The 25,963-nt window shown below is 43.5% G+C and overlaps 1 protein-coding gene across 1 annotated transcript in view; it reads right to left on the bottom strand.

Moving 5' to 3' along the window:
• The window catches only part of LOC137426529 (MAM domain-containing glycosylphosphatidylinositol anchor protein 2-like), a 491,190-nt gene that overhangs the window by 196,161 nt on the left and 269,066 nt on the right, over nucleotides 1-25,963 (bottom strand). The window contains exons 10-11 of the mRNA XM_068115127.2: nucleotides 16,925-17,066; nucleotides 16,214-16,362 (exon numbers count right to left, since the gene is read on the bottom strand). Of these exons, the coding sequence (XP_067971228.2) occupies nucleotides 16,214-16,362; nucleotides 16,925-17,066 (291 nt within the window). The remainder of the gene's footprint in view (nucleotides 1-16,213; nucleotides 16,363-16,924; nucleotides 17,067-25,963) is intronic.

The following is a 25,963-nucleotide window of genomic DNA, read 5'->3' as shown; positions in this document are numbered from 1 at the left end:
ATGGCCTTATTGTCTCTGCTATTTTTCTTCCTTCTTTATTTGTATTTGTACTTGGCTTTCCTGGATCTCAGTTTACCTTTTCACATCTTCAGTCATTATCCGAGCCTCGTCTTTTCAGCCACTACTTTGCTGGCAGGATGGCCGAGAGGTATGCACATCCGGTCTCCCAGCCGTCCAGCTGAGGTTGAAATCTTTGCCCAACTATAAACTGTCAGTCCCAGTGTTTTGCAAGCGGAGAGAGTCATTGGTGTGTGCGCCGTCAAATTAGGCCAATCAAGCACCGCAATGGCTGCCAACCTATGTTTGTTTGCCCATGCTCTATCCTTTTCAAACGCCGAACGTCAAAAGCAAGGTCTTTTGTATGACTCTGCTGGGGTTTGGACCACCAATCAGTTCGGACCCAGGGGTACTCAGGGGTTCGGACTCAGGGGTACTCAGGGGTTCGGACTCAGGGGTACTCAGGGGTTTGGACTCAGGGGTAATCAGGGGTTCGGACTCAGGGGTAATCAGGGGTTTGGACTCGGGGGTAATCAGGGGTTCGGACTCAGGGGTAGTCAGGGGTTTGGACTCAGGGGTAATCAGGGGTTCGGACTCAGGGGTAGTCAGGGGTTTGGACTCAGGGGTAATCAGGGGTTCGGACTCAGGGGTACTCAGGGGTTCGGACTCAGAGCGGACGCGTTACACCACCGAGTCTGTAGCCGCCGTTTTTTCCCTTCCGGTCATTTGGTTCATCTATGTGTAAACTCTCCGTCTGTGTCCTCTTGCTTTTCCTTGTTACAGGCAAAAAACAAAAAAAAAGCCCCAAAAAGACAAATAATCTTGCCAATTTTCTGGATGTAGATATAATGGGAGATAAAAACTGTTTCTCTCTAGCCTTTTGTCTCATTGCCAAAGGGTCCTTTCCGGAAAGGTCAAATAGGAAATTTGCACGGATGGTCCGCACAACGATAAAGGCCTTTCATGAAAGATGCGCCAAAGTGAGAGGCAAAGAGAGCGACTAAAACCATTTCTGGACCGGCTGACTGATATTAACGAGGCTGTTTTTCTTGGCTTGTTTTGTACAAATTGCTTTTTGGCCTCCTTCCTGAAAGATGCAAGCACACAAGCTTCCTGCAGGAGGCAATATGTGAAATGAGCTATAATTTAATAATACGGCTTTCAAATTAATACAGGATATAAATTAATAACGGCTCCACTGCTGATGTATATTGCTAATAATGTCAGGGAGGTTTAATTGCACAGAAGGGAGACCTTTTCAGGAAGATGGGCTACAACATGCGAACGTACGTGCAGGAGCAAGGAAATTGTCAGTGTTTTGGGATCACGAAGGAAATAGGTGTTCAATGTTTCAGGATGCCTGAAGGATCATTTGACATCTACAAGGTTGAAAAACCGAGTTGTTTAGGGTTAGTGCTTAGTGTCTTCGTGTTAGGCTTAGTGTTAGCGTTAGCGTTAGGGTTAGTGGTAGCATTAGGGTTAGTGCTTAGTTCAGGTTTAGAGTTAGGGTTAATGTTTAGCGTTAGGGTTAGTGATTAGCATCTTAGTGTTAGGTTTAGAGTTAGGGTTAATATTAGTGTTAGCGTTAGGCTTAGTGCTTCGTGTTTTAGTGTTAGGTTTAGTGTTAGGGTTAGGGTTAGGGTTAGTGGTAGCATTAGGGTTAGTGCTTAGTGTCTTCGTGTTAGGCTTAGTGTTAGCGTTAGCGTTAGGGTTAGTGGTAGCATTAGGGTTAGTGCTTAGTTCAGGTTTAGAGTTAGGGTTAATGTTTAGCGTTAGGGTTAGTGATTAGCATCTTAGTGTTAGGTTTAGAGTTAGGGTTAATATTAGTGTTAGCGTTAGGCTTAGTGCTTCGTGTTTTAGTGTTAGGTTTAGTGTTAGGGTTAGGGTTAGGGTTAGTGGTAGCATTAGGGTTAGTGCTTAGTTCAGGTTTAGAGTTAGGGTTAATGTTAGCGTTAGGTTTAGCGTTAGGGTTAGTGATTAGCATCTTAGTGTTAGGTTTAGAGTTAGGGTTAATATTAGTGTTAGCGTTAGGCTTAGTGCTTCGTGTTTTAGTGTTAGGTTTAGTGTTAGGGTTAATGTTAGGGCTAGTGCTTAGTGTTAGTGTTAGGCTAATGTTGCTAACCCTAACAGCCCGGATGGTTGTTAGGGTTAGTGTTAGGGTTATTGTTAGTGTTAGGTTAATGTTGCTAACGCTAATCCTAACAGCATGGATGGTTATTTGCGCCATCATCATTTGGCCCAGGCACCAGCACACAGTAACCTGCTCTTTTCAGAAGATATCATAGGATCTTCAATATGCTAGTTGTTAGGGTTGTTAGGGTTAGGGTTAGGGTTAGGTTAATGTTGCTAACCTTAACCCTGACAGCCCAGATGGTCAATTGCGCCATCATCATTTGGCCCAGGCACCAGCACACAGTAACCTACTCTTTTCCAAAGATACCGTAGGATGTTTAGCATGCAGACAAGATACCTAAGTGCAAACAGAACAGCCGGCTTTATGTGCTCCGAAATGCAAGGTCCCCCTGCTTTGATCCTCATTAGAACAGCAGTTTATGGAGTCTGACCCTTTCTGGTATCAAAACCACACTAGGTGGCTCGACCACACATTACCAAGGAAACCATGTCGCCATCCTTTTTTGATGGCCTATTGATGTCATTTTTGTTGAATTACTCCACCCAATCCACGTTTGCAGATGTTACTGGGCCTGGATTTGTACCAATAACCCAGATCTTACTGTGGTGGGATTGTGATTCCAGGCTAAACACAAAGCTTATTTGAATGCAGATGCGAGACTTAGCTGTTGTTTTCCCTTTGTTGTGATTAATAAGCCCAAGTGAAATGAATTATCTTATCGCCGATGTAATTTATCATTGTTGGAGAGTTTCACTCCACCCCCATTTTTTTTCAACCGTTGGCCAAAAAAACTAGCTCAGCTGTTGTACTCCTGTTGATGACAGACGTACAAATGGTTATTCATGCACCAGCGCCTCCAGGAAATGGAAACATTTTACTCCTTTCCTTGCGAAATATTCATAACGTGACTCCAGCGTCTCAGGAAGCATGAGCAGCACCTTCTCGTGTACAAAATGCATTTCAATATTCTTCGGTTATTATGAAGTCGAAGGGTCAACCTGGAGACCATAGTTAATACAAGGAAAACGAGACATAGGAGGACGCCATTTGGCCGAAGACACTTGCGTACCGAATGCACAACCCAACACAAACGAATTGTCGTGTTCATTGCTAAATGCCGCAGGTAGTGCTCGACTGTGATGGTTATAATAAGAATATTTGGTCATGAAACCAGCACACAATGACATACCAATTTTGAAGGGTACTTTGCAATATGTGAAGCCGGGTCTATACCCGAGCAGTCACTTTCACGACTTGGTTGCATGCAGCTGAATTGTTTAAACAAACGTGACTCGGCGTGCCCCGCGCGCCTCACCACACGTCGTTTCAGAGGGGTAGGCATCTTTGACCATTTCGGTGTCGTTTGAGTCTTCATGGTGTTTTGGGTCTTCAGGGCCATTTGGGTCTTCAGGGTCTTTTGGATCCTCTGGGCATTTAAGGGTATTTTGGGTCTTTGAGGTGTTTTGTGTCTTCAGGGTCTTTTGGGTCTTTGGTGTCTTCAGAGGCTTTTGGGTCTTAAGGGTCTTTTGTTTCTTCTGGGTCTTTAAGTGTCTTTGGGGTGTTTTAGTTATTTGGGGTATTTAAGGGTATTTTGGGTCTAAAGGGTCTTTAAGGGTCTTTGGGGTCTTCAGGGTGTTTTGGGTATTTTGGGTCTTTGGGGTCTTTTGAGTCTTCGGTATCTTTTGGGTCTTCGGTGAATTCAGGGGCTTTTGGGTCTTAAGGGTCTTTTGGTTCCTCTTGGTCTTTAAGGGTATTTGGGTCTTTTTGCATCTTCAGGGTCTTTTGGGGTATTTTGGGTCTTTGGGGTCTTTTTGGTCTTCAGGATCTTTTTGTCTTTGGGGTGTTTTGGGTCTATGGGGTGTTTTGGGTCTACGGGGTGTTTTGGGTCTACGGGGTGTTTTGGGTCTTTGGGGTGTTTTGGGTCGTCAGGGTGTTTTGGGTCTTCTGGGTGTTTTGGGTCTTCTGGGTGTTTCGGGTCTTCTGGGTGTTTTGGATCTTCGGGGTGTTTTGGGTCTTCGGGCTGTTTGGGGTCTTCGGGGTGTTTTGGGTCTTCAGGATGTATTGGGTCTTCTGGGTGTTTTGGGTCTTCGGGATGCTTTGGGTCTTCGGGGTGTTTTGGGTCTTCAGGGTGTTTTGGGTCTTCAGGGTGTTTTGGGTCTTCGGGGTGTTTTTGGTCTTCTGGGTGTTTTGGGTCTTCGGAGTGTTTTGGGTCTTGGGGGTGTTTTGGGTCTTCAGGATGTTTTGGGTCTTTGGGGTGTTTTGGGTCTTCAGGGGTCTTGGTGGTCTGAAGGGTCTTGGGGGAATTAAAGGGTCGTCAAAGCTCTGAGGGGTCTCAGCAGTCTTAACGCAATTAAGAGGGTTAATTAAGAGGGTGGTAATTTTATTGGAAGAAGAAGAAGAAGACGTTTTCTTCGCATATAAACACAACGACATACATAGCCATATACATTTGCTCTATTATAATAAATGTAATGCTTATATGCACTTCTGCATACAGTTGCACAACCAATTGTCTAAGTAGCGACAAGCTCCACTTTCAAATGGTCTTCTGAGCACTATGTAGTGATGTACATTTTGCAAAATATGATTTCTTATAATCCTGACTGTGCCATTTCATTTATTGTAATAGAAAAACCAGTAAATTTACAAATGCCTTGACTTTTACTAATAATTACAAAATACATATATATATATATATATAGAGATATATATATATATATATGTATATATATATATATATACATATATATACAGACTTGGCATTTAATATGGAATTTTTTTTTTTCTTGACTTGGGTTTACTTTCTTAACTCAGTATATCAATCTGGTGAGTTTCTTTTACACTTTGGTGATTTATTTGTTAAAAGAACCATGTCACTGATTGTCTGTCGCAGCAAGAAGTCAACAACAGGATTATATCACAGGTGGCGTGGCAAAATGTATGGACAGGTGCATTTGACGATTGGCTTCACAGTCGGGTATACAAGGGTTGTTGCGTTCTGTATTAGTGGAAAACAACTGCTGCACGTCTCCAAAAGTTATTGCCACTTCCTCTGGAGATGGTCTGTCAACTCGACAATGCTGTTTGTCATGGAGTGGTGGCTTTACGAAATTACGGCATGAAAGAGCGTGCTATTGCTCGGCAGTATGGCATCACTCAAGGTCAGGTGTCAAAGATCCTGAAACGAAATGCTCAGAGGGGTGTCCCTACTCCAATACCGAGGCCAGGACATCCCCGCAGAACCACAAGGAGGGATGATCGCCAGCTGCACCGGTTAGTCCGCAATGGCCGTACCAAGTCAGCTAATCGGCTTCAGGCTGAGTGGCAGCAACTGACAAATGTGCCTGTATCCAGAAGGCTAGTCAACCAACGACTGGTTCAAGCAGGCTATCGTGCCAGGCATCCCCTGAGAAAGCCACGCCTGACCAAACAACACTGCCAGCGCCGATTGCAGTGGGCCAGAGAGCACCGTCAATGGCAGCCAGGACACTGGAATCACGTGATCTTCAGTGACGAGTCTAGATTTCTGGTCTATCGTCAAGATGGCCACGTCCGAGTGCGCAGACAAGTGCATGAAGCCTACAACGAAGATTGTATAGTGCCAAGAGTCCAAGCTGGAGGTGGTGGGGTGACCGTTTGGGCTGCTTTTCATGCATGGGGCAAAACTGACCTGGTTGTTCTGAATGGAAACCTGAACCAGTTCAAGTACAGGGCTATTCTGGAAGAAACATTGCTTCCATTTGCTCGTGCAGCCTTTCGAGGAAACTTTGTCTTCCAAGATGACAATGCACGGCCTCATCGTGCTCGCATGATCCAACACTTTCTTGCTGACCGTGGTGTAGAGCATATGGAGTGGCCTGCCATGTCCCCGGATATGAATCCGATAGAGAACTTGTGGGCAGAATTAACGCGTCAAATCGACCACTTGGACCAGCAGCCGACCTCTGTGCGTGAATTGCAGCAGGCTATTGTCACTGCATGGCAAGCGATTCCTGTCCAAATCTTGGCAAATCTCGTGAACAGCATGCCTCAACGTGTACATACTCTCCTGAATGCTCATGGGGGTTACATGAAGTACTGAACTGTAATTTTACTGTCCGTAATCCCAGTCGTAATTTAACTTTTGTTTTTGTTAAAAAAAATTTGGGCTAATGTGCAAAATAAAGAGATACTTCTGGAAAACGTACAGAAGTTTAACACAGTACTGTCCATGAATTGAGTTCGATATCAGTTTACATCACTTTCAAGGATCAATCTATTTGTTTCGAAATGTCAAATGTGGTTTTTGTTTCTTTTAAAGGTCACATTAACAAAATCTAGGATAATTTCAACATAATTCCAATGAACTTTTGGTTCTAAGACATCTTGAAAAGTAAGTTCACCCCCACAAAAAAAAGATTCCATATTAAATGCCAAGTCTGTATATATATACAGGGTGAGTCAAAAGTAGTGCCCGATTTCTGTTTTTTTGGCTGTCAGATTCTTTCTGGGATGTCATGTTGTTAATAATTATTGTCTTGCAGATTATTAAATTTCTTAATTATTATTATTTTTTTTTTTGCAGGTTATTGCTGAGAGTTTGGAAAGTTACTGAAGTTGCACCAAATTGAACCATGAATTACCTTTCAATGAATCAATGCCTTGCGGCCATGAAACATTACTACAAATGTAATGAACAACCAACGATGGCAGCATGCCGTTTGGCACAGGAATTCGATATTAACCCACCCCAGGGAAGAAACATACGATTGATTGTCGAGAAATTTGAAGCAACTGGGTCGGTAGCCACTGCAAAGAAGTCCGGTTGTCCGAAAACGGCAATGAATGTAGCTAAGGCTGAAGAAGCCATCAGGAGACTGGAACAAAGTCTGCAAAAGTCAACTCGCCGTTTATCTGCAGAGTTGGGAGTGAGCCAATCAAGTGTTATCCGTATCCTTCACCAGAAAAACTGGAAACCTTACATTCCACGCTTACTGCATGCCCTTCATGATGGAGATGACGACCGGTGTCTTCAATTTTGCGAAGAGTTCATAGCTAAACTTGACGAAGAGGACACAATGCTAGACAACATCTGGTGGTCAGATGAGGCATGTTTTAAGCTTAACGGCACAATTAACAGACACAATTGTGTCTACTGGGCTGTGGAGAACCCAAGAGTGACAGTTGAGAAGGAGGTAAATTTACCTGGCGTGACAGTTTTGGAAGCCATATCTCCATTAGGGTAATTGGACCCTTTTTCTTTGAGGGATCTGTCACTGCAGAAATTTACCTGGATATGCTGCAAACCTTCTTTTGGTCCAGGGTACAAGATCAGGACTGTTATTTCCAGCAAGATGGAGCTCCACCTCATTATGGACGTCATGTTCGTCAGAGGCTTGATGAAAACTTTCCCGGAAAGTGGATCGGCCGCCGCGGTCCGATTGAGTGGCCGGCACGCTCCCCAGACCTTACACCTCCAGATTTCTTTCTTTGGGGGCTCATGAAAGACCTTGTTTATCGTGAAAAGCCTCGTACCATTCAGGAATTGAAGGCTCAAATCACTGCAAAGTTTGAGGAAATTGATATCGAACTCTGCAAGCGTGTGTGCCACTCTGTGCCTGCTCAGCTGCAATTGTGCATCGATCACGAAGGAGGGCACTTTGAAAATTGCAAGTAAAACAGCTTGGTACACTTCCGTAATAATTTTCCCCCGAATAAATGGTTAGATAAACATGTCATTCATTTATTTCTACCTTCTTGTACACTGTAATACAAATGGCAAACAAACAATCAACTGACAGAAATATATATATATATATATATATATATATATATATATATATATATATATATATATATATATATATATATATATATATATATAACATATATATATATATATATATATATATATATATATATACAGACTTGGCATTTAATATGGAATATTTTTTTTGTGGGGGTGAACTTACATTTCAAGTTGACTTGGAACCAAAAGTTCATTGGAATTATGTTGAAATCATTCTAGATTTTGTTAATGTGACCTTTAAAAGAAACAAAAACCACATTTGACATTTCGAAGCAAATAAATTGATCCTTGAAAGTGATGTAAACTGATATTGAACACAATTCATGGACAGTACTGTGTTAAACTTCTGTACGTTTTCCAGAAGTATTTCTTTATTTTGCACATTAGCCAAAAAATTTTTTAACAAAAACAAAAGTTAAATTACGACTGGGATTACGGATAGTAAAATTACAGTTCAGTACGTCGTGTAACCCCCACGAGCATTCAGGAGAGCACGTACACATTGAGGCATGCTGTTCACGAGATTTGCCAAGGTTTGGACAGGAATCGCTTGCCATGCAGTGACAATAGTCTGCTGCAATTCACGCACAGAGGTCTGCTGCTGGTCCAAGTGGTCGATTTGACGCGTTCATTCTGCCCACAAGTTCTCTATTGGATTCATATCCGGGGACATGGCAGGCCACTCCATATGCTCTACACCACGGTCAGCAAGAAAGTGTTGGATCATGTGAGCACGATGAGGCCATGCATTGTCATCTTGGAAGACAAAGTTTCCTCGAAAGGCTACACGAGCAAATGGAAGCAATGTTTCTTCCAGAATGGCCCTGTAATTGAACTGGTTCAGGTTTCCATTCAGAACAACCAGGTCAGTTTTGCCCCCTGCATGAAAAGCAGCCCAAACAGTCACCCCACCACCTCCAGCTTGGACTCTTGGCACTATACAATCTTCGTTGTAGGCTTCATGCACTTGTCTGCACACTCGGACATGGCCATCTTGACGATAGACCAGAAATCAAGACTCGTCACTGAAGATCACGTGATTCCAGTGTCCTGGCTGCCATTGACGGTGCTCTCTGGCCCACTGCAATCGGCGCTGGTGGTGTTGTCTTGTCAGGCGTGGCTTTCTCAGGGAACACCTGGCACGATAGCCTGCTTGAACCAGTCGTTGGTTGACTAGCCTTCTGGATACAGGCACATTTGTCAGTTGCTGCCACTCAGCCCTAAGCCGATTAGCTGACTTGGTACGACCATTGCGGACTAACCGGTGCAGCTGGCGATCATTCCTCCTTGTGTTTCTGTGGGGACGTCCTGGCCTCGATATTGGAGGAGGGACACCTCTCTGAGCATTTCGTTTCGGGATCTTTGACACCTGAACTTGAGTGATGCCATACTGCCGAGCAATAGCACACTGTTTCATGCCGGAATTTCGTAAAGCCACCACTCCATGACAAACAGCATTGTCGAGTTGACGGACCATCTCCAGAGGAAGCGGCAATAACTTTTGTAGACGTGCAGCAGTTGTTTTCCACTAATACAGAACGCAACAACCCTTATATACCCGATTGTGAAGCTAATCGTCAAATGTACCTGTCCGTACATTTTGTCAGGCCACCTGTGATATAATCCTGTTATTGACTTCTTGCTGCGACAGACAATCAGTGACATGGTTCTTTTAACAAAGAAATCACCGAAGCGTAAAAGAAACTCACCAGATTGATATTCTGAGTTCAGAAAGGAAACCCAAGTCAAGAAAAAAAATAATTCCATATTAAATGCCAAGTCTGTATATGTATGTATGTATATATATATATATATATATATATATATATATATATATATATATATATATATATATATATATATATATATATATAATATATATATATATATATATATATGTATATATATATATATATATATATATATATATATATAATATATATATATATTTATATATATATATATATATATATATATATATATATGTATATATATATATATAAACAGAAATCGGGCACTACTTTTGACTTGCCCTGTATGTATATATATATATATCTATATATATATCTATATATATATATATATATATATATATATATATATATATATATATATATATATACATACATATATATATATATATATATATATATATATATATATGTGTGTGTGTGTGCTGAAGTATATATATATGGGGTGAGGATGACCGGTACTGAGCTGTTGCTCTGCTTTGTCCACAACACTTCACTGCCCTCAATAAACAGCCATCTCTCACCACTCTGCATCCGCTTCCACATTTCTGATATCCGTCATCATACACTCCACCTATCTCAACCGTGGTCTATCCCTTTTTTTTTCCTTCCTCACTCTTCCAAAACGTCCACCTTTTTCGGAAGTCTATCTTCCTCCATCCGCACAAGGTACTCTACCCATTTCAGGCATTTCTTTAGCAATATACCCATAAAACTATCTACACTGATGTCTGCCCTCAGTTCGTCCATCCTCCTTCTGTCCACCCTCTTCACTCTTGCAATCCTCCTGACCCAGTGTTCTCGCTGTTTTGTGGCCTCTGTTGCTAGTCTGCCAATGCCACCATCTCCATACCATGTAGGTATGGTGGCATTACACACAACCTCACGACGATACTTTTTTTTCCATCATTATGTCTCCTGTCCATCTCCATGCACTCCACCACAACCCCTCAAATTTTCATTTCACCATTATTGCTCGTTAAAACCTCTTTCCCAACCTTCCTGCTTTCCTCAACACCACCTGTTGCACTCACACTTTCTCATCTTCATCCAAAACATTATCTTATACTCCTACCCTTACCTTTGTTTTTTTATGCTTCGCATCCCACTGTGCCATGCATCACCATTCTTTGCTGGATTCTGCCAGCTTCCAGATATTCTTGCAACCAATATCCCCTACATCAAGGTTCCCACAAGACATGATATGATTCTGTGGCTGAGAGCTTATGCCACTATGCCACAGGGTGCTGCCAAAGCATTTCCACAGCAATAAATACACCGAGTAGTTTTGCCATTACCTACTCAGTGCGGTCAAGATTAAAGTTTGCAATAACTATACAGAAGCTCCACCAGCTGAGCCAGCTCAGAATCCTTTCTGTCAGATTAATACCACTTCAAGGAGCTTCTGCTACCTAGCATTGAAGGTTCCGGATCCCGATAATTCCCAACTCAAGTATTCCTCCTTGGCTCACCCCACCGCAGACCAGCTGAAGTATTACAAGCTCTGCGTTTTCATTCATCAAAATTCTGAACCACTTGCACGTCAGGTCCACATATACCGCAGGCAGATCTCGATTTTGGATTTATACACTGTAATCATTAATAATAGTCTCATTACCACATCATCATCATCATCAGAATCTTTCACAACAAATAGTAATTGTTTTTGGTACAGTGGTGTTTAAGGAAGTTGGCTTAGGGTTTCAGCAGAAGTCCAGCAAGCAGGAAGCAAGAATATTAGAGATTTGGGTTTTAACGTTCTAGGAACCGGGTTAGTGTCAGGAGAATTACATTGTGGCTATTGAATTAAATTAAAATACTGGCTCACTGATGATCATCCAAGAAAGGGAAATCTGCCTCCCTATACATGTGAAAGACCATTCCTCTTAATGAGAATCCACTGAAATAACAACACAAAAACCTTTTTTTTTTTTTTTTTTTTTCTTTGTATACAAGATCGAGGCTCGTGAAAGAGCGAACATTAATCACACAGAAAGACAAACCGACACATAAAACATATAACATCGGGAGCGGTAGACAAGATGGGGAGAGAGGGGGAAGGACACGAACACAACATTTGAGAGCAGGGACCGAGAGACATGGAGACATCGAGAGATCTGAGAGAGGGCGAGGGATTTGGGGTGGGGAGGGGCATGGGAAGGGGGGGGGGGGGGTGGGAGAGGTATAAAACATATGGACACTGCCAGGACTTCCAGGAAAGAAGTTGGAATTTCATACAAGGTGGATCTGGGGTGAATTAGTGGGGGTTGAAAAGATCAAGGTTTTGGATGGGGGAAGATAAGAGATGGTGGTGAACAGCTGTTTTAAAGACCTGGAGGGAGGAGTGGGATTGAAGGGAGTGAGGGAGTTTGTTCCAGAGGCGGGAGAAAAGAGGAATGAAAGAGTGAAGGTGAGCAGAGAGCCGAGATTTCGGCAGTTTAACCATCAGAGGGTTGCTGGCAGATCTTGTGCGACCTGTAGGAATATGTGGGGACAGAGCACAGAGAGAGCTGGGGTGCAAGGCCGGAGAGGAGTCGGTAGAAGACAGAAAGACCACCTACCTGCCTGCGGTGAGTGAGTGAAAGACCCTCAGAGATAGCTTCATCGCGGGAGATTCCAATAATTCTGAAAGCTTTGGTTTCAACAGCGTGAAGCCGAGCTAGGTGTGAGGCAGGAGCACCGGCCCATAGGGGAGAACAGTATTCCATTGAGCTGCGGATGAAAGCCTTGTATGTGGTGAGGAGCTCAGGTGTGCCGAGGAAGGACTTCGCACGACGGAGGATGCCCAGTCGGCGACTGGCTTTGGAGGCCAGCTTGGAAATGTGGTTTTCCCAAGAAAGATCATGGCAGATAGTGAGACCCAAAAGCTTGAGCGACAGAACTTCTTGGAGAGGATTGTTGAGAAAGTAGATGGGAGGGTTGTCCAGTCAGTCTTTTCGGAGAGACATCGTAAGAGTGTGAGATTTGTCAGGATTGAAAGACATGTTCCACTTGTTTGACCAGTCTGTGATTTTGTCCAAGTCTTCAGAGAGTGAGGAGGCTGCGGACTGCCGATCTGAGGGAAGAGGAATGGAGCGGCAGAGAGTGGAGTCATCAGCAAAGAGATAGAGAGGACTTTCAAGAGAGTCAGAGAGATCATTGATGAAGACCAGAAAAAGCACAGGGCCCAGAACACTGCCTTGGGGAACTCCAGCCTGAACAGGAAGAGGAGATGAGAGAACCCCATTCAAGGCCACACGTTGACGACGACTAGAGAGGAAGTCCGCCAGCCATGCGTGGAGATTTCCATGGATACCAAAGGAGGAGAGTTTGGTGAGCAGAGCGGGGTGCCAGATCGTATCGAAGGCACGTGATATGTCGAGGGAGACAGCTCTAATTTCCTGTTTGGCATTGAGGACCTCCATCCATTGTTGAGACAGCAGAAGCAGCATGTCCAGAGTAGAGTGACCTGGTCTGAAACCAAATTGATGATCAGAGATCAAGCCATCGGAGAAGAGGAAAGATTTCATATCCGAAGCAATGATGAATTCCATGACTTTGCTGATAATTGGGAGAAGGCTGATTGGTCTGTAGTTGCTAGGATCTGTTTTTGCACATTTTTTGTGTAAAGCGGTGATGTTGGCTGATTTCCAAGCAGATGGCAGTTGACCTTGAGCAAAAGAGAGGGTGAAGAGAACAGAGAGAGGGTGAGATAGAGCGGCAGAGCAGGATTTTAATGCAGTCTTTTACATTAAGGACACATCAAAGGCAATAGTAATCAGAAGTATGATTTCACAACCCTGAGCAATAAAAGGGCATTATTTATACTAGCGGGCACTCCCTGACCTTCTCGGCCCACCTGCGGTGGGAAATGTGCTGCGGCACAATCTTGGAAATGCACTTTATCATTTTGTCGTTTCTGAAATAAATTTTATTCATCACAACATAGGACGCAAAACCTTGCCAGAATATATAGATTATAGTATATCTGAGAATGAAGGAAACGATCTATATTGTCACGTCAGACAGCCTCCGGTAATACAGGCCGTCTGTGCTGGGATATTTTGTCCCGTGAATATCTGAACCGTTTCTAACTACCGCGTCCATTTTAATTTACAACTTAACCCCCCCCCCCCCTCCCCTCAAGGTCACACAAATGAACCAAAGTTGGGGCAGTGGCACACACAGGAAGTGGACAGATCGACCACGTTTCCTATCTTTCTTAAGGTTTATTTACAAACAATATTGGGGAAAAGGTAGACGGGATAAGCAGTTCAGACCAAAGCATGCAAATCAACAGACACAAAGAGGGAGAAGGGAATAAGCAAACTTGTATATAAAATAAATAAATGAAGAGCAAATCCTAACCCACACTATGTGCCAGAGATCACACTTGTTCAAATATAAAAATTGCAGGTGAGGACTTTTCTTTTGGCCATGTGTGGAGTGTGATGTGTGTCCACGTTTCAAATGGCCAGTCATCCTGAGCAATGACGGAACAGAGTCAGTGATGAAGCAAGGCAGTGACAAATTCAGCCAAGGACAAGGAGCAAGTAAAACCGAGAGCAAACTCCTCTTCACTCTTCTTCTGCATTCCGGGAGCTCTGGTATGTCCTTTCTCTCCTCTCAAGGCCCTTCTTCTTCTTAATTTCCCCTCTGTCCTTCTCCTTTTGGCGCCTCTTCTTCACACTCCCTTCTTGTCCTTCTCTGAGACGTCCCACCCACGGGGCGGCATCAATAAAACTAAAAGTTTTTCCCTGTTTCCGGGCCTGACAGCGCATTACGCCACCATGGTTTTGCACACGTAGGCCTTTTTTGAAGTGTGTGACGGTAAGTCCTCACCTGGCCCCGCCCTCAAACGAGAGGTGTTTACGCATACAATATTACCCTTACTATCCTGTCAATAGATTACATACACTGCCTCCTCAGCGTCACGTGTAACAAATCAACTTGCTCTGACATGTCGCTGATAAATGGCAATCTAACCTACCCGGAACACACCACATTATAGTTTTTGATCCCCCTCCCATGTAAAAACATGAACATAGATCTGGTCACAGACACACACCTACTCACATTTAGGGTGTCCCAGAATAACGTGGGCACACTTTCTCACTAAAGTAATATTTCGTATTTTAATAGAGAAAACACATATGTGCTTCAGCAAAAAGAAGGTTAACTTACCTGATTTATTATTGCAGATCTTCAAAGTGACCACCGTTGGCATCTAGGTGGTGATGACAGCGGCAAACAATTGAGCAACAAACTTCAGCAAAACATTCTGCCGAGATATATGCACAGGATTGCTCGATTCCATGCCTAAGTTCTCCAAGTGTCAATGCTTTCCTGATGTACACCACACCCTTCAGGTAACCCCACAGGTAAAAGTCTAGTGGAGTTAAATCAGGTGAATGTGGGGGATATGCAACACATCCTCTTCACCATGTCTAATGTTTTTGGAAATTGAGCATCAGGATAGGCCCTGACTTCGCGATGATAATGTGGGAGTGCCCGGTCTTTCTGGAAGTGAACTTCTTTAGAGATTGCCATACTTCTGATAAATGGTGGGTACAATATGGATGACCTGAGCATGTTGAGGCACTACTTTGAGCCATCACAGTTATAATATTGCAGTTAACAACATACAAAATATTACTCGACAAAGTGTGCCCACATTATTTTGAGACACCCTGTGTGTGTGTATATGTGTGTGTGTGTATGTATATGTATGTATGTATGTATGTATATATATATATATATATATATATATATATATATATATATATATATATATATATATATATATATATATATATATATATATATATATACATATACATACATACATATACAGGTATATATATATATATATCATTATATTGGTATATAATGATATATATATATATATATACCTGCAGCAGGTATATATATATATATATATATATAAAAATAAATATATATAGTTCACAGTGTTAGTATGAGAAATCTCTGAGGATATCCCAGAGATTCAATAGCTCAGTGGGCTGTCACTGCGTAAGTGATGAGGTTCCTGGGTTCAAGTCCCGGGTTGAGTCAGAATTTTTTCACACGAGCCCCACGCAGGAATTTACTTCCTGTTTCTTAAAAATAAAAAACAATATATATATATATATATATATATATATATATACTGTATATGTATGTATATACTGTATATATATATAATTTTATTTTTTTACTTATTCTCAGCATTCCACCCGAATTCCATAATGTTTAATAGGATTAAAGCTGACAAAACATTTCAGATGTCTAAAATAGCACAAGAGGAGGAAAAGGAAGAAATGAAGAATAGAGATTGAAGATGACGTCAGCCTCAAGAAGAAGATCACAGGCTATGTAATATTAAGCTTGTCCATGCAAGGAAGGGTAATCTGTTGGCGTCAGGAAGGGCATCCGGCCATAAGAACATTGCCTCAAACAGGGAACCATGATTGTCATGGGGCCCGCAAGGCTAACCCCCGCTCTAGCGGGGAAAATGGCCTTAAAACGATCATTCATTCATTTCATTCATGCAAGATCACTGACCAGTCTGACTTCCAAATGATAGGCAGTGATTACATCGACTGCTTCCGGGCTGCTCTGTGTCCACTGCAGCAGGTACGAGTACAGCCAGGGGCGTTGTACACGCACAGGGCTTGGAGTGTCAAAGTAAAACTCTGGCGGAAGTGCACGTCCTGTAAATCATCCCACAAAAGCATCCCACATATCCCAACAAAGCAGCACAATAATTTGCAGAACAAGTACACTCTACACTCCACACTCGATGCAAAAAGCCTTAATGATTCTCTTACTTGATGTGGATTGGCAGGGTAGCCAAGAGGTATATATACACACACACAGACCTCACAGCTGTCTAACCTGGGCTCGAACACCGACCCAACCGTAAACTGCCATCCTGGTGCTTCATAGGCAAGGTGATTCATCAATGTTTTTCCGTCCCTCGAACGTTAAACGACAAACGAATATTAAATTCTGAACAATGACAATTCTGAAGAATAATAATACTGATATCTTGCTATTCATCGTGCATGCATTTTGGTAAATTGTGGACAAGAAAGACATGGCTGCCTCCACAGAAATTACTCGGGAAATCAATGAAGTCACACCTGCTCCTTAATGTTCACCTTCAATGATGGCTCAATGACGTCAAGTGAAAATTAAATAATGGTCATATCTAGTAATGTTCAGTATTTACATTTAATTTTTGCTTTACTTTTGACACAGTACAGTGCTTACCTGTGAGATGGAATACACAGGTACCTGCACCTGCCTCATTCTGCAGAGTGCATGTGTACTGGCCATAGTCATCGGCAGCAACTGCAGGTAGACGATGGCTGGACACGTAACCAGGTGATTCAAGGCGTCCAGCCGACAGTACCTGAACAGTAATCTTCATTTCATTATCTCATTCATTTGAGTTAAACCGATCAATGTTAATCAATACACACTTACCACAACTGCTAGAAGGTAACAATAATTTCTTCGGTTCATAATAACAGATTCAGACAAAGAATATGATGGAATTATTTGTTCCATTCCCAAAAAACTGAATTTAAAACGAAGAAACGTAAATCGAAAACGATTTTCCCATTGGCGCAATGTGAATAGTTGAAGATGCGTTTCCTGCGTGGAGATTTCCGGTTCAAACCTGACTCTAACTCTAACCGAGGTAAAGACAGCAAATGTGCAAATACAGTTCTTGGACATAAACTCTAAAGACATAATAACTAAATAAATCAATAAAATGGTTTTAGAAATATCAGGGGCAATGCCCCTGGGCTCACCTGGTAGAAAAAGGAAACCACTGGTAGGTGTCAGTGATGCACAAAATATGTAACGGAGAAGAAAGTAAACACCAATTTTGATGCCATAAACAAACTTTAGTACATCACAGGTGATGAAGGTTGTGGACAAGTTTCATCGAAATTGTGTGTGTAGTTTCCGAGAAGAAAGAACACACCTATTTTTGGGGGGTTAAGACCACCCTTAGACCCCTTTAGATGTTGATTGTTTTTAAATGCCGTGAACAAACTTTAGTCCATTGCGGCCTTGCGGGTAACGAGGGTTGTGGACAAGTTTCACCAAACCCACATGTATAGTTTTGGAGAAGAAAGCAAATACCTATTTTGGGGGTTTGGCGTATAAATATTTTGGGGTATTTACTCAACTCACGTTGAGTGCACTTCATTTATTTTTCGGTGGCATGACTAGTACTTGTCCTCACAGTCCAGGGAGGAAGGCTGAGCTTGTAGACAATGTCTCTGAGACATCCCACCCACGGGGCGGCATCAATAAAACTAAAAGTCTTTCCCTGTTTCCAGTGCCGGATTAAGCCTCGGCTGGCCCTAAGGCACATTTTGAAATTTTAGAGAATGGCCTGAACAATTTAAATTAGATCTCGGGCTCATGGAAATGGACCCCAGACAAAAGATGCACTGATTCATGAACAAAATATTTAATACAAAAAAAGACAAATATTTAATGTGAAAAGAAACTACTTTCAAACTAGTTTAGTCTATACAATTTGCAGTGTATGAATATATGCATGACAAAACACGCACAGATTTGGCACTTTGCTTTACAGTTTACTAGACCTTAGATTGTAACCTTGTGCGCGTTTACAACTGCAAACTCTTCAATTACAGAACTGAAATCCAGTTCTCGGAACAAATCTATTGACGGAGCAAATAATAAAAATTGACGAAATCTGCTTGTCCATTTTTGTGGCCCGAATTTTTGGCTGGCCCTAAGGCACATGCCTTGTCTGCCTAATGGTTAATCCGGCAATGCCTGTTTCCGGGCCCAACAGTGTATTACGTCACCATGGCTTTTCACACATCGGCCTTTTTTGAAGTGTCTGACGGAAAGTCCTCACCTGGCCCCGCCCTCAAACAAGAGCTGTTTACGCATACAATATTACCCTTACTATCCTGTCAATAAATTACATACACTGCCTCCTCGGCGTCATGTGTAACAAAACAACTTACTCTGTCATGTCGCTGATAAATGGCAATATAACCGACCCGGAACACACCACAGTATAGTTTTTGATACCCCCTCCTATGTAACAACATTCACCTCGTCCATTTTAGTGTCCAAACTAATATCTTTATGAGCCTTCTTCGTGGAGTCTCAGTTGGAGAACTTGATGGTCGTTTCACATTCATGATGAAGAGGTTTGGGAGAATTTGGCACAAAATAACATCAACGAAGGTCAGACGATACCTTTCATGAGTACCCTACAGACCGCGGGACTGAGGGCGAGAGACGCGGTGTCCTGTACATCGTACCTTCACCTACGTTGCGCGCCGACACAAAATTTAATTTGTTTTTCCACGTGAAAAAAACGTTAACTCGAAAAGTACGAGATGTAAATCGAAATTTGTTCAGTACTTTTTCCAAGGCTTTATAAAGTCGAAAAAGACGTAAATAGAACGAGTGTAAATCGAGGACCAAGTGTATTGTGATACTTGCTCATAGCCCATGAAATGTCTTTTATAGAAGTTAAAATTCTCATACAAATCCCCCAAAATGCCAGGCCCTTTTAGCCAAACCGCAACTACAAAATCCCATTAAAAGCAAATGAATTCTGGATCAGCGTGACTGCGGCTCAAAAGGCGAGCAATCCTTCCTTTTCCTTATTGTCATCAGTGGAACATGTTAAGAAAGCTTGTATTGACATAAGCCGACTATTTCCAATTATCCCTGCGCATGGAAATTAGTGCTCCGGATGATTTCTGACGAAGCTTATTTGACAATTAGGAAATTATTTGGCAGTGTCGAGAGATAATCCGGCAAGCCGATGGTGCCCGCCTCACTTTTCCAAAAGTCCCAGAGAACTTGGGTTCAAGCGTCATGGCCAAGGCCGGCCCAGCCCGAGTGAATTTGTTATCGTAATGGCGGCACGTTTGACAGACAATATTCATGCGATGACATTGGATGCTGGACCATGTCTGACTCGAACACCTCGGGAGGCAAAAATGGAGAAAGAAATATTGCTTTGTGCCTTTGTATCCTAATCTCTCGCAGAAATTCATTCCCGGTGAAAATTTGTTATCTTCGACAGGAAAAAGGAATCGTTTTTCCTTGCAGTAACATCAAGGCAATGGAAACCTCGTCCTTGGCCCAGGTCAATTGTGAATGGTCTCTTACCCATCAACCCAGGCAATTCCTACTGTAGCTGACATGTCTCGAGTAAGCCGATTTTAAAAAACCATGATCTTGTCCCGGTTTGGTCCGAGCCCTACGGTAAAGTAATACAGCTCCGAGCCATGCCCTGAACTTCATGGATTATTTGTGAAATGGTTTGGAGTCTTTCACATTCACATTCAAGTGTCAGCAGACAAGACAGACAGCGTACAGTCGACTCAAAGGGTGTCCTCTTTTATAATGCAGCTCTCTGCCTGAAAAAAGGAAAAGGAACAGGATTTAAGTGTGGAGTTGGATCATATTCCGTCGGGAATCGACCCCAAATGATACATTTCAAATTGCTGGATGATATCCGGTATTAATTGCACATTCGAATAAATTTGGCAAATACTTCGGAGTTTAGAACTTCAGAAATCCAAAAACATTATGTCATAAGCTTAGCACCATTTTATGGTCCATGAATTTGTCCCAGAAGAACTGGGATGTCATGTCTCTATCCTGTAGTCAGTGAAATTTAAAAAATAACTTTCAGCTATGGGCAATCTGCCTGCCCCTGCTTAGCCTGGTCTGGATGCAATTCCACTTGACACACGAGTCCGTCTATCTATCTATTTGGAGCTTGTACGTAAATCACATGTAGGACAAATAAATTAGTATAGACATCATGATCAATGTACCTTTATATGAACAAGAATATCAGACCCGTCGCTTCGCTGACGGAAATACCAATCTTTGCTGTGATGGCTAATCTATGGGAGAAAAAAAAAAAAAAGGATTCCTGGGAGATCCTGCTCTCCGCGCAGGGGTAACCAACGTCACGTGTTGGCAATTGCAGTTTTGACACGCGTGTTCATGTACCCATAAAAAATAAAAATAAAAATCTTTGGATAACAAACAGACAAACAAACAAACAAACAAACAGACAAAGACAGACAAACAAACAAACAGACAAACAGACAGACAAACAAACAAATGAAAAATCGGTCAGAGACCGAGGACTTGCCGGAATATACTTTTTTATCGGCCATTTTGGACAAATATGGCGGCCGAACCACGTGACCAATGATGTCATCATTATTTGTTTTCTAAACTAATTTATTCCTAGATTATTCTCAAGAAATTTCATCTTGATTGGATGAAGTTTTGTACTTGTCGAATTATGACATCATCAATAACATATTTTATTCCCCATGGGGAGTTCTTTGCAATGAGCCATGTCTCAATTTTTTCTATTCAGCACTTTTGGAGATATAGAGGTGCAAAGTTTTTCGGTTTTTCTAAGATGGCGGCCGAACCACGTGACCGATGACGTCATCATTTTTTTTTCTCCACCAGTTTATGCCGACGTGGCGCTCAAGAAATTTCATCTTGATTGGATGAAGTTTTGTCCTTGTCGAATTATCATATTATGACGTCATAATGGAAGCCTTGGGCAGAGAGAGTTAAAAATTGGGCACAGTCTATTCCAGGGCAAGACAAATATGTGTGTAAAGTTTGGCGATTCTACGTGCAACGGTGTAGACGTAGTGCTGCGAACAAACAGACGGACAGACAAACCAACCGATCAACATACTTGCCGGAATCTTTTCCGGCAAGTAACAAACAAACAAACAGACAGACAGACAAACAGACAAACAAACAGATGAAAAATCGGTCAGAGACCGAGGACTTGCCAGAATGTACTTTTTTGTCGGCCATTTAGGACAAATATGGCGGCCGAAACACGTGATAGATGACGTCATCATTAACTTATTTTATTCCCCATGGAGGGTTCTTTTCAATGACCCATGTCTCAATTTTTTCTATTCAGCACTTTCAGAGATATGGAGGTGCAATTTTTTTCCAAGATGGCGGCCGAACCACGTGACATATGACGTCATCATTAACATATTTTATTCCCCATGGAGAGTTCTTTCCAATGAGCCATGTCTCAATTTCTTCTGTTCAGCACTTTTGGAGATATAGTGGTGCAAAGTTTTGCCGTTTTTCCAAGATGACGGCCGACCACATGACATATAACGTCTCATTAACATATTTTATTCCCCATGGAGTTCTTTACAATGAGCCATGTCTCCATTTTTTCTGTTCAGCACTTTTGGAGATACAGTGGTGCAAAGTTTTGCCGTTTTTCCAAGATGGCGGCCGACAACGTGACTGATGACGTCATCTTTAACATATTATATTCCCCATGGATAGTTCTTTACAATGAGCCATGTCTCAATTTTTTCTGTTCAGTACTTTCGGAGATATAGCGGTGCAAATTTTTTCGCTTTTTCCAAGATGGCGGCCGAACCACGTGACTGATGACGTCATCATTAACATATTTTATTCCCCATGGATAGTTCTTTACAATGAGTCATGTCTCAATTTTTTCTGTTCAGCACTTTTGGAGATATAGTGGTGCAACGTTTTTTTTTTTTTTTTTTTTTTTTTTTTTGTATACAAGATCGAGGCTCGTGAAAGAGCGAACATTAATCACACACAAAGCCAAACCGACACATAAAACATATAACATCGGGAGCGGTAGACAAGATGGGGAGAGAGGGGGAAGGACACAAACACAACATTTGAGAGCAGGGACCGAGAGACATGGAGACATCGAGAGATCTGAGAGAGGGCGAGGGCTTTGGGGGGGGGGGGCATGGGAAGGGGGCGGTGGGAGAGGTATAAAACATATGGACACTGCCAGGACTTCCAGGAAAGAAGTTGGAATTTCAAACAAGGTGGATCTGGGGTGAATTAGCGGGGGTAGAAAAGATCAAGATTTTGGATGGGGGAAGATAAGAGATGGTGGTGAACAGCTGTTTTAAAGACCTGGAGGGAGGAGTGGGATTGAAGGGAGTGAGGGAGTTTGTTCCAGAGGCGGAAGAAAAGAGGAATGAAAGAGTGAAGGTGAGCAGCGAGCCGAGATTTCGGCAGTTTAACCATCAGAGGGTTGCTGGCAGATCTTGTGCGACCTGTAGGAATATTTGGGGGACAGAGCACAGAGAGAGCTGGGGGTGCAAGGCCGGAGAGGAGTCGGTAGAAGACAGAAAGACCACCTACCTGCCTGCGGTGAGTGAGTGAAAGGCCCTCAGAGATAGCTTCATCGCGGGAGATTCCAATAATTCTGAAAGCTTTGGTTTCAACAGCGTGAAGCCGAGCTAGGTGTGAGGCAGGAGCACCGGCCCATAGGGGAGAGCAGTATTCCATTGAGCTGCGGATGAAAGCCTTGTATGTGGTGAGGAGCTCAGGTGTGCCGAGGAAGGACTTCGCACGACGGAGGATGCCCAGTCGGCGACTGGCTTTGGAGGCCAGCTTGGAAATGTGGTTTTCCCAAGAAAGATCATGGCAGATAGTGAGACCCAAAATCTTGAGCGACAGAACTTCTTGGAGAGGATTGTTGAGAAAGTAGATGGGAGGGTTGTCCAGTCGATCTTTTCGGAGAGACATAGTAAGAGTGTGAGATTTGTCAGGATTGAAAGACATGTTCCACTTGTTTGACCAGTCTGAGATTTTGTCCAGGTCTTCAGAGAGTGAGGAGGCAGCAGACTGCCGATCTGAGGGAAGAGGAATGGAGCGGCAGAGAGTGGAGTCATCAGCAAAGAGATAGAGAGGATTTTCGAGAGAGTCAGAGAGATCATTGATGAAGACCAGAAAAAGCACGGGGCCCAGAACACTGCCTTGGGGAACTCCAGCCTGAACAGGAAGAGGAGATGAGAGAAACCCATTCAGGGCCACACGTTGACGACGACTAGAGAGGAAGTCCGCCAGCCATGCGTGGAGATTTCCATGGATACCAAAGGAGGAGAGTTTGGTGAGCAGAGCGGGGTGCCAGACCGTGTCGAAGGCACGTGATATGTCGAGGGAGACAGCTCTAATTTCCTGTTTGGCATTGAGGACCTCCATCCATTGTTGAGACAGCAGAAGCAGCATGTCCAGAGTAGAGTGACCTGGTCTGAAACCAAATTGATGATCAGAGATCAAGCCATTGGAGAAGAGGAAAGATTTCATATCCGAAGCAATGATGGATTCCATGACTTTGCTGATAATTGGGAGAAGGCTGATTGGTCTGTAGTTGCTAGGATCTGTTTTTGCACCTTTTTTGTGCAAAGCGGTGATGTTGGCTGATTTCCAAGCAGATGGCAGTTGACCTTGAGCAAAAGAGAGGGTGAAGAGAACAGAGAGAGGGTGAGATAGAGCAGCAGAGCAGGATTTTAGGACCCGTGGGCTGATGCCGTCGGGTCCAGTTGCAGAATCAGAGTCGAGGGTTGACAGAAACTTTTCCACCTTGTCAGGAGGAAAGGACACGGAGTCCAGGGGCAGCAGGGTACGACTGGGTATGGTGGGTACAGAGAGGGATGGGTTTGGGACACAAGATTTAGAGGCAAACACAGAGTTGAGGCATTCAGCTTTTTCACGTGCGGAGTCAGCTGTGTAGCCGTTTGAGGTAAGGGAGGGGATGGAGGGGGAACAAACACCAGAAACGGATTTGACCAGACGCCACCAGGATTTGGAAGAGGGAGACAGATAAGAGAGTTCGGTCTTGAGAACGGAGAGATATTGTTTCCTGGCTCTCCTGAGGGTGGACACACACTTGTTTCGGGCTTTGTGAAAGGAAATGAGATTTCCTTCCGTTGGATTTGCTTTCCAGGAGACGAAGGCAAGTTGTTTCTGGGCAACAGCCTCACCACAAGATTCCGTGTACCATGGACGGGAGGAAGGGTATGACAACTGAAGACGAGATGGGATAAATCTGTGCATGAGAGAGAGCAATTTACTTTGGAAGAATTCCCAGGATGAGTTGATGTCAGAGGTGGTAGAGATGGGAGACCAGTCCAGATGATTTATGGCTGCTTGAAGACCGTGCCAGTTGGCCTGAGTGAAATGCCAGACTCGTCGACGCTGAGCAGGCTCCCTGAGGATGGTCAGAGAGATGTCCACTTTAACAAGGACATGATCAGATGATCCGATCGGAGCAGAAGAAGAGCAGCAGACATTTTCAGGGAAGTTAGTCATAACCAAGTCCAGAAGAGAAGATGTTCCGTTGACTGAGATCCGGGTCGGGAAATTGACAGATTGTGTCAGTCCCAGTGAGTCGCAGAAGTCCTTTGCTGAGGAGCCATGGCTGGTGAGAGAGGTACCCACACCCAGCCAACTGGCATGATGACAGTTGAAATCACCACATATGAGGAAGAGAGAGTTGGGATGAGTAGATAGAAGTTGGTCCATATCATCAGACAGCGAGATGTAGATGGAGTCATCACTGTTTGGTGGACGGTACAACACACATATGAACAAGAGGTGGGAGCGAAGGGGAAGCCGTAGCCAGAGGTATTCCTGGGGGTGAGGTGGAGAGAGTGCAGTGCAGGGCGAGTGAGGAAGAGAGTTTTTGATAAAGATAGCAACCCCGCCTCCAGGACGAGGCTCAGGTCTATCATACCGGAGGAGGGAGTAGCCCGGGAGAGATACTATGGAATCAGAGACATCATAAAGGAGGAAAGTTTCTGTTAAGCAGATCACGTCTGGTTTGACAGAAGCAACCTGTATGGAGAGATCAGTTAAGTTTGAACGAAGGCCCCAGATGTTTGAGGTCCATACCGTTAATGAAGAGGAAGGGGGAGCATCAGATACAGAACAGGGGGGAGGAGGGGTAGGGTAAGATGTGGAAGAGGTGGAAGAGGTAGGGAGAGCTGTTGAAGGTGTGTCAGAGATTTCAGAATAGCTCGGAGAAAGGGAAGGATGGGGCGGACAAAAGGTTTGATGGTGATTGGGTGAGCCACAATGAGGTGTTATTTGAGGAGGGGGAAGAGCGAGGCAGAAGGTTGGGGGAGATGGAGGTGAGAGTTTGAAGGGGGAAGAAGCGGGGAGGACGCTTTGAGGAGGGGGAGTGAGAGGGGGGAAATTGAGAAGCAATGAGGGTGGGGAGATTTGAAGGGGAGGGGTGAGGGGGGAGTTTGGGAGGGAAGGGACAAGGGGAGGGATTTGAAAGGGATGGGATATGGGGGAGATTTGGAGGGGAGGGGTGAGGCAGGAGTCTAGGAGGGGAGGGGCGAGGGGGCGTCTTGGCAGGGAGGGGTGAGGGGGTAGTTTAGGAGGGAGGGGGCAAGGGGGGAGATTTGAAAGGGATGGGTGATGGGGAAGATT

This window comes from Myxine glutinosa, chromosome 5 (assembly GCF_964187855.1).
Source record: "Myxine glutinosa chromosome 5, kmMyxGlut1.1, whole genome shotgun sequence".
Taxonomy (NCBI): Eukaryota; Metazoa; Chordata; class Myxini; order Myxiniformes; family Myxinidae; genus Myxine; species Myxine glutinosa.
The sequence above is the reverse complement of the archived record's forward strand: the minus strand, read 5'-3'. Positions and strand labels throughout refer to the sequence as shown.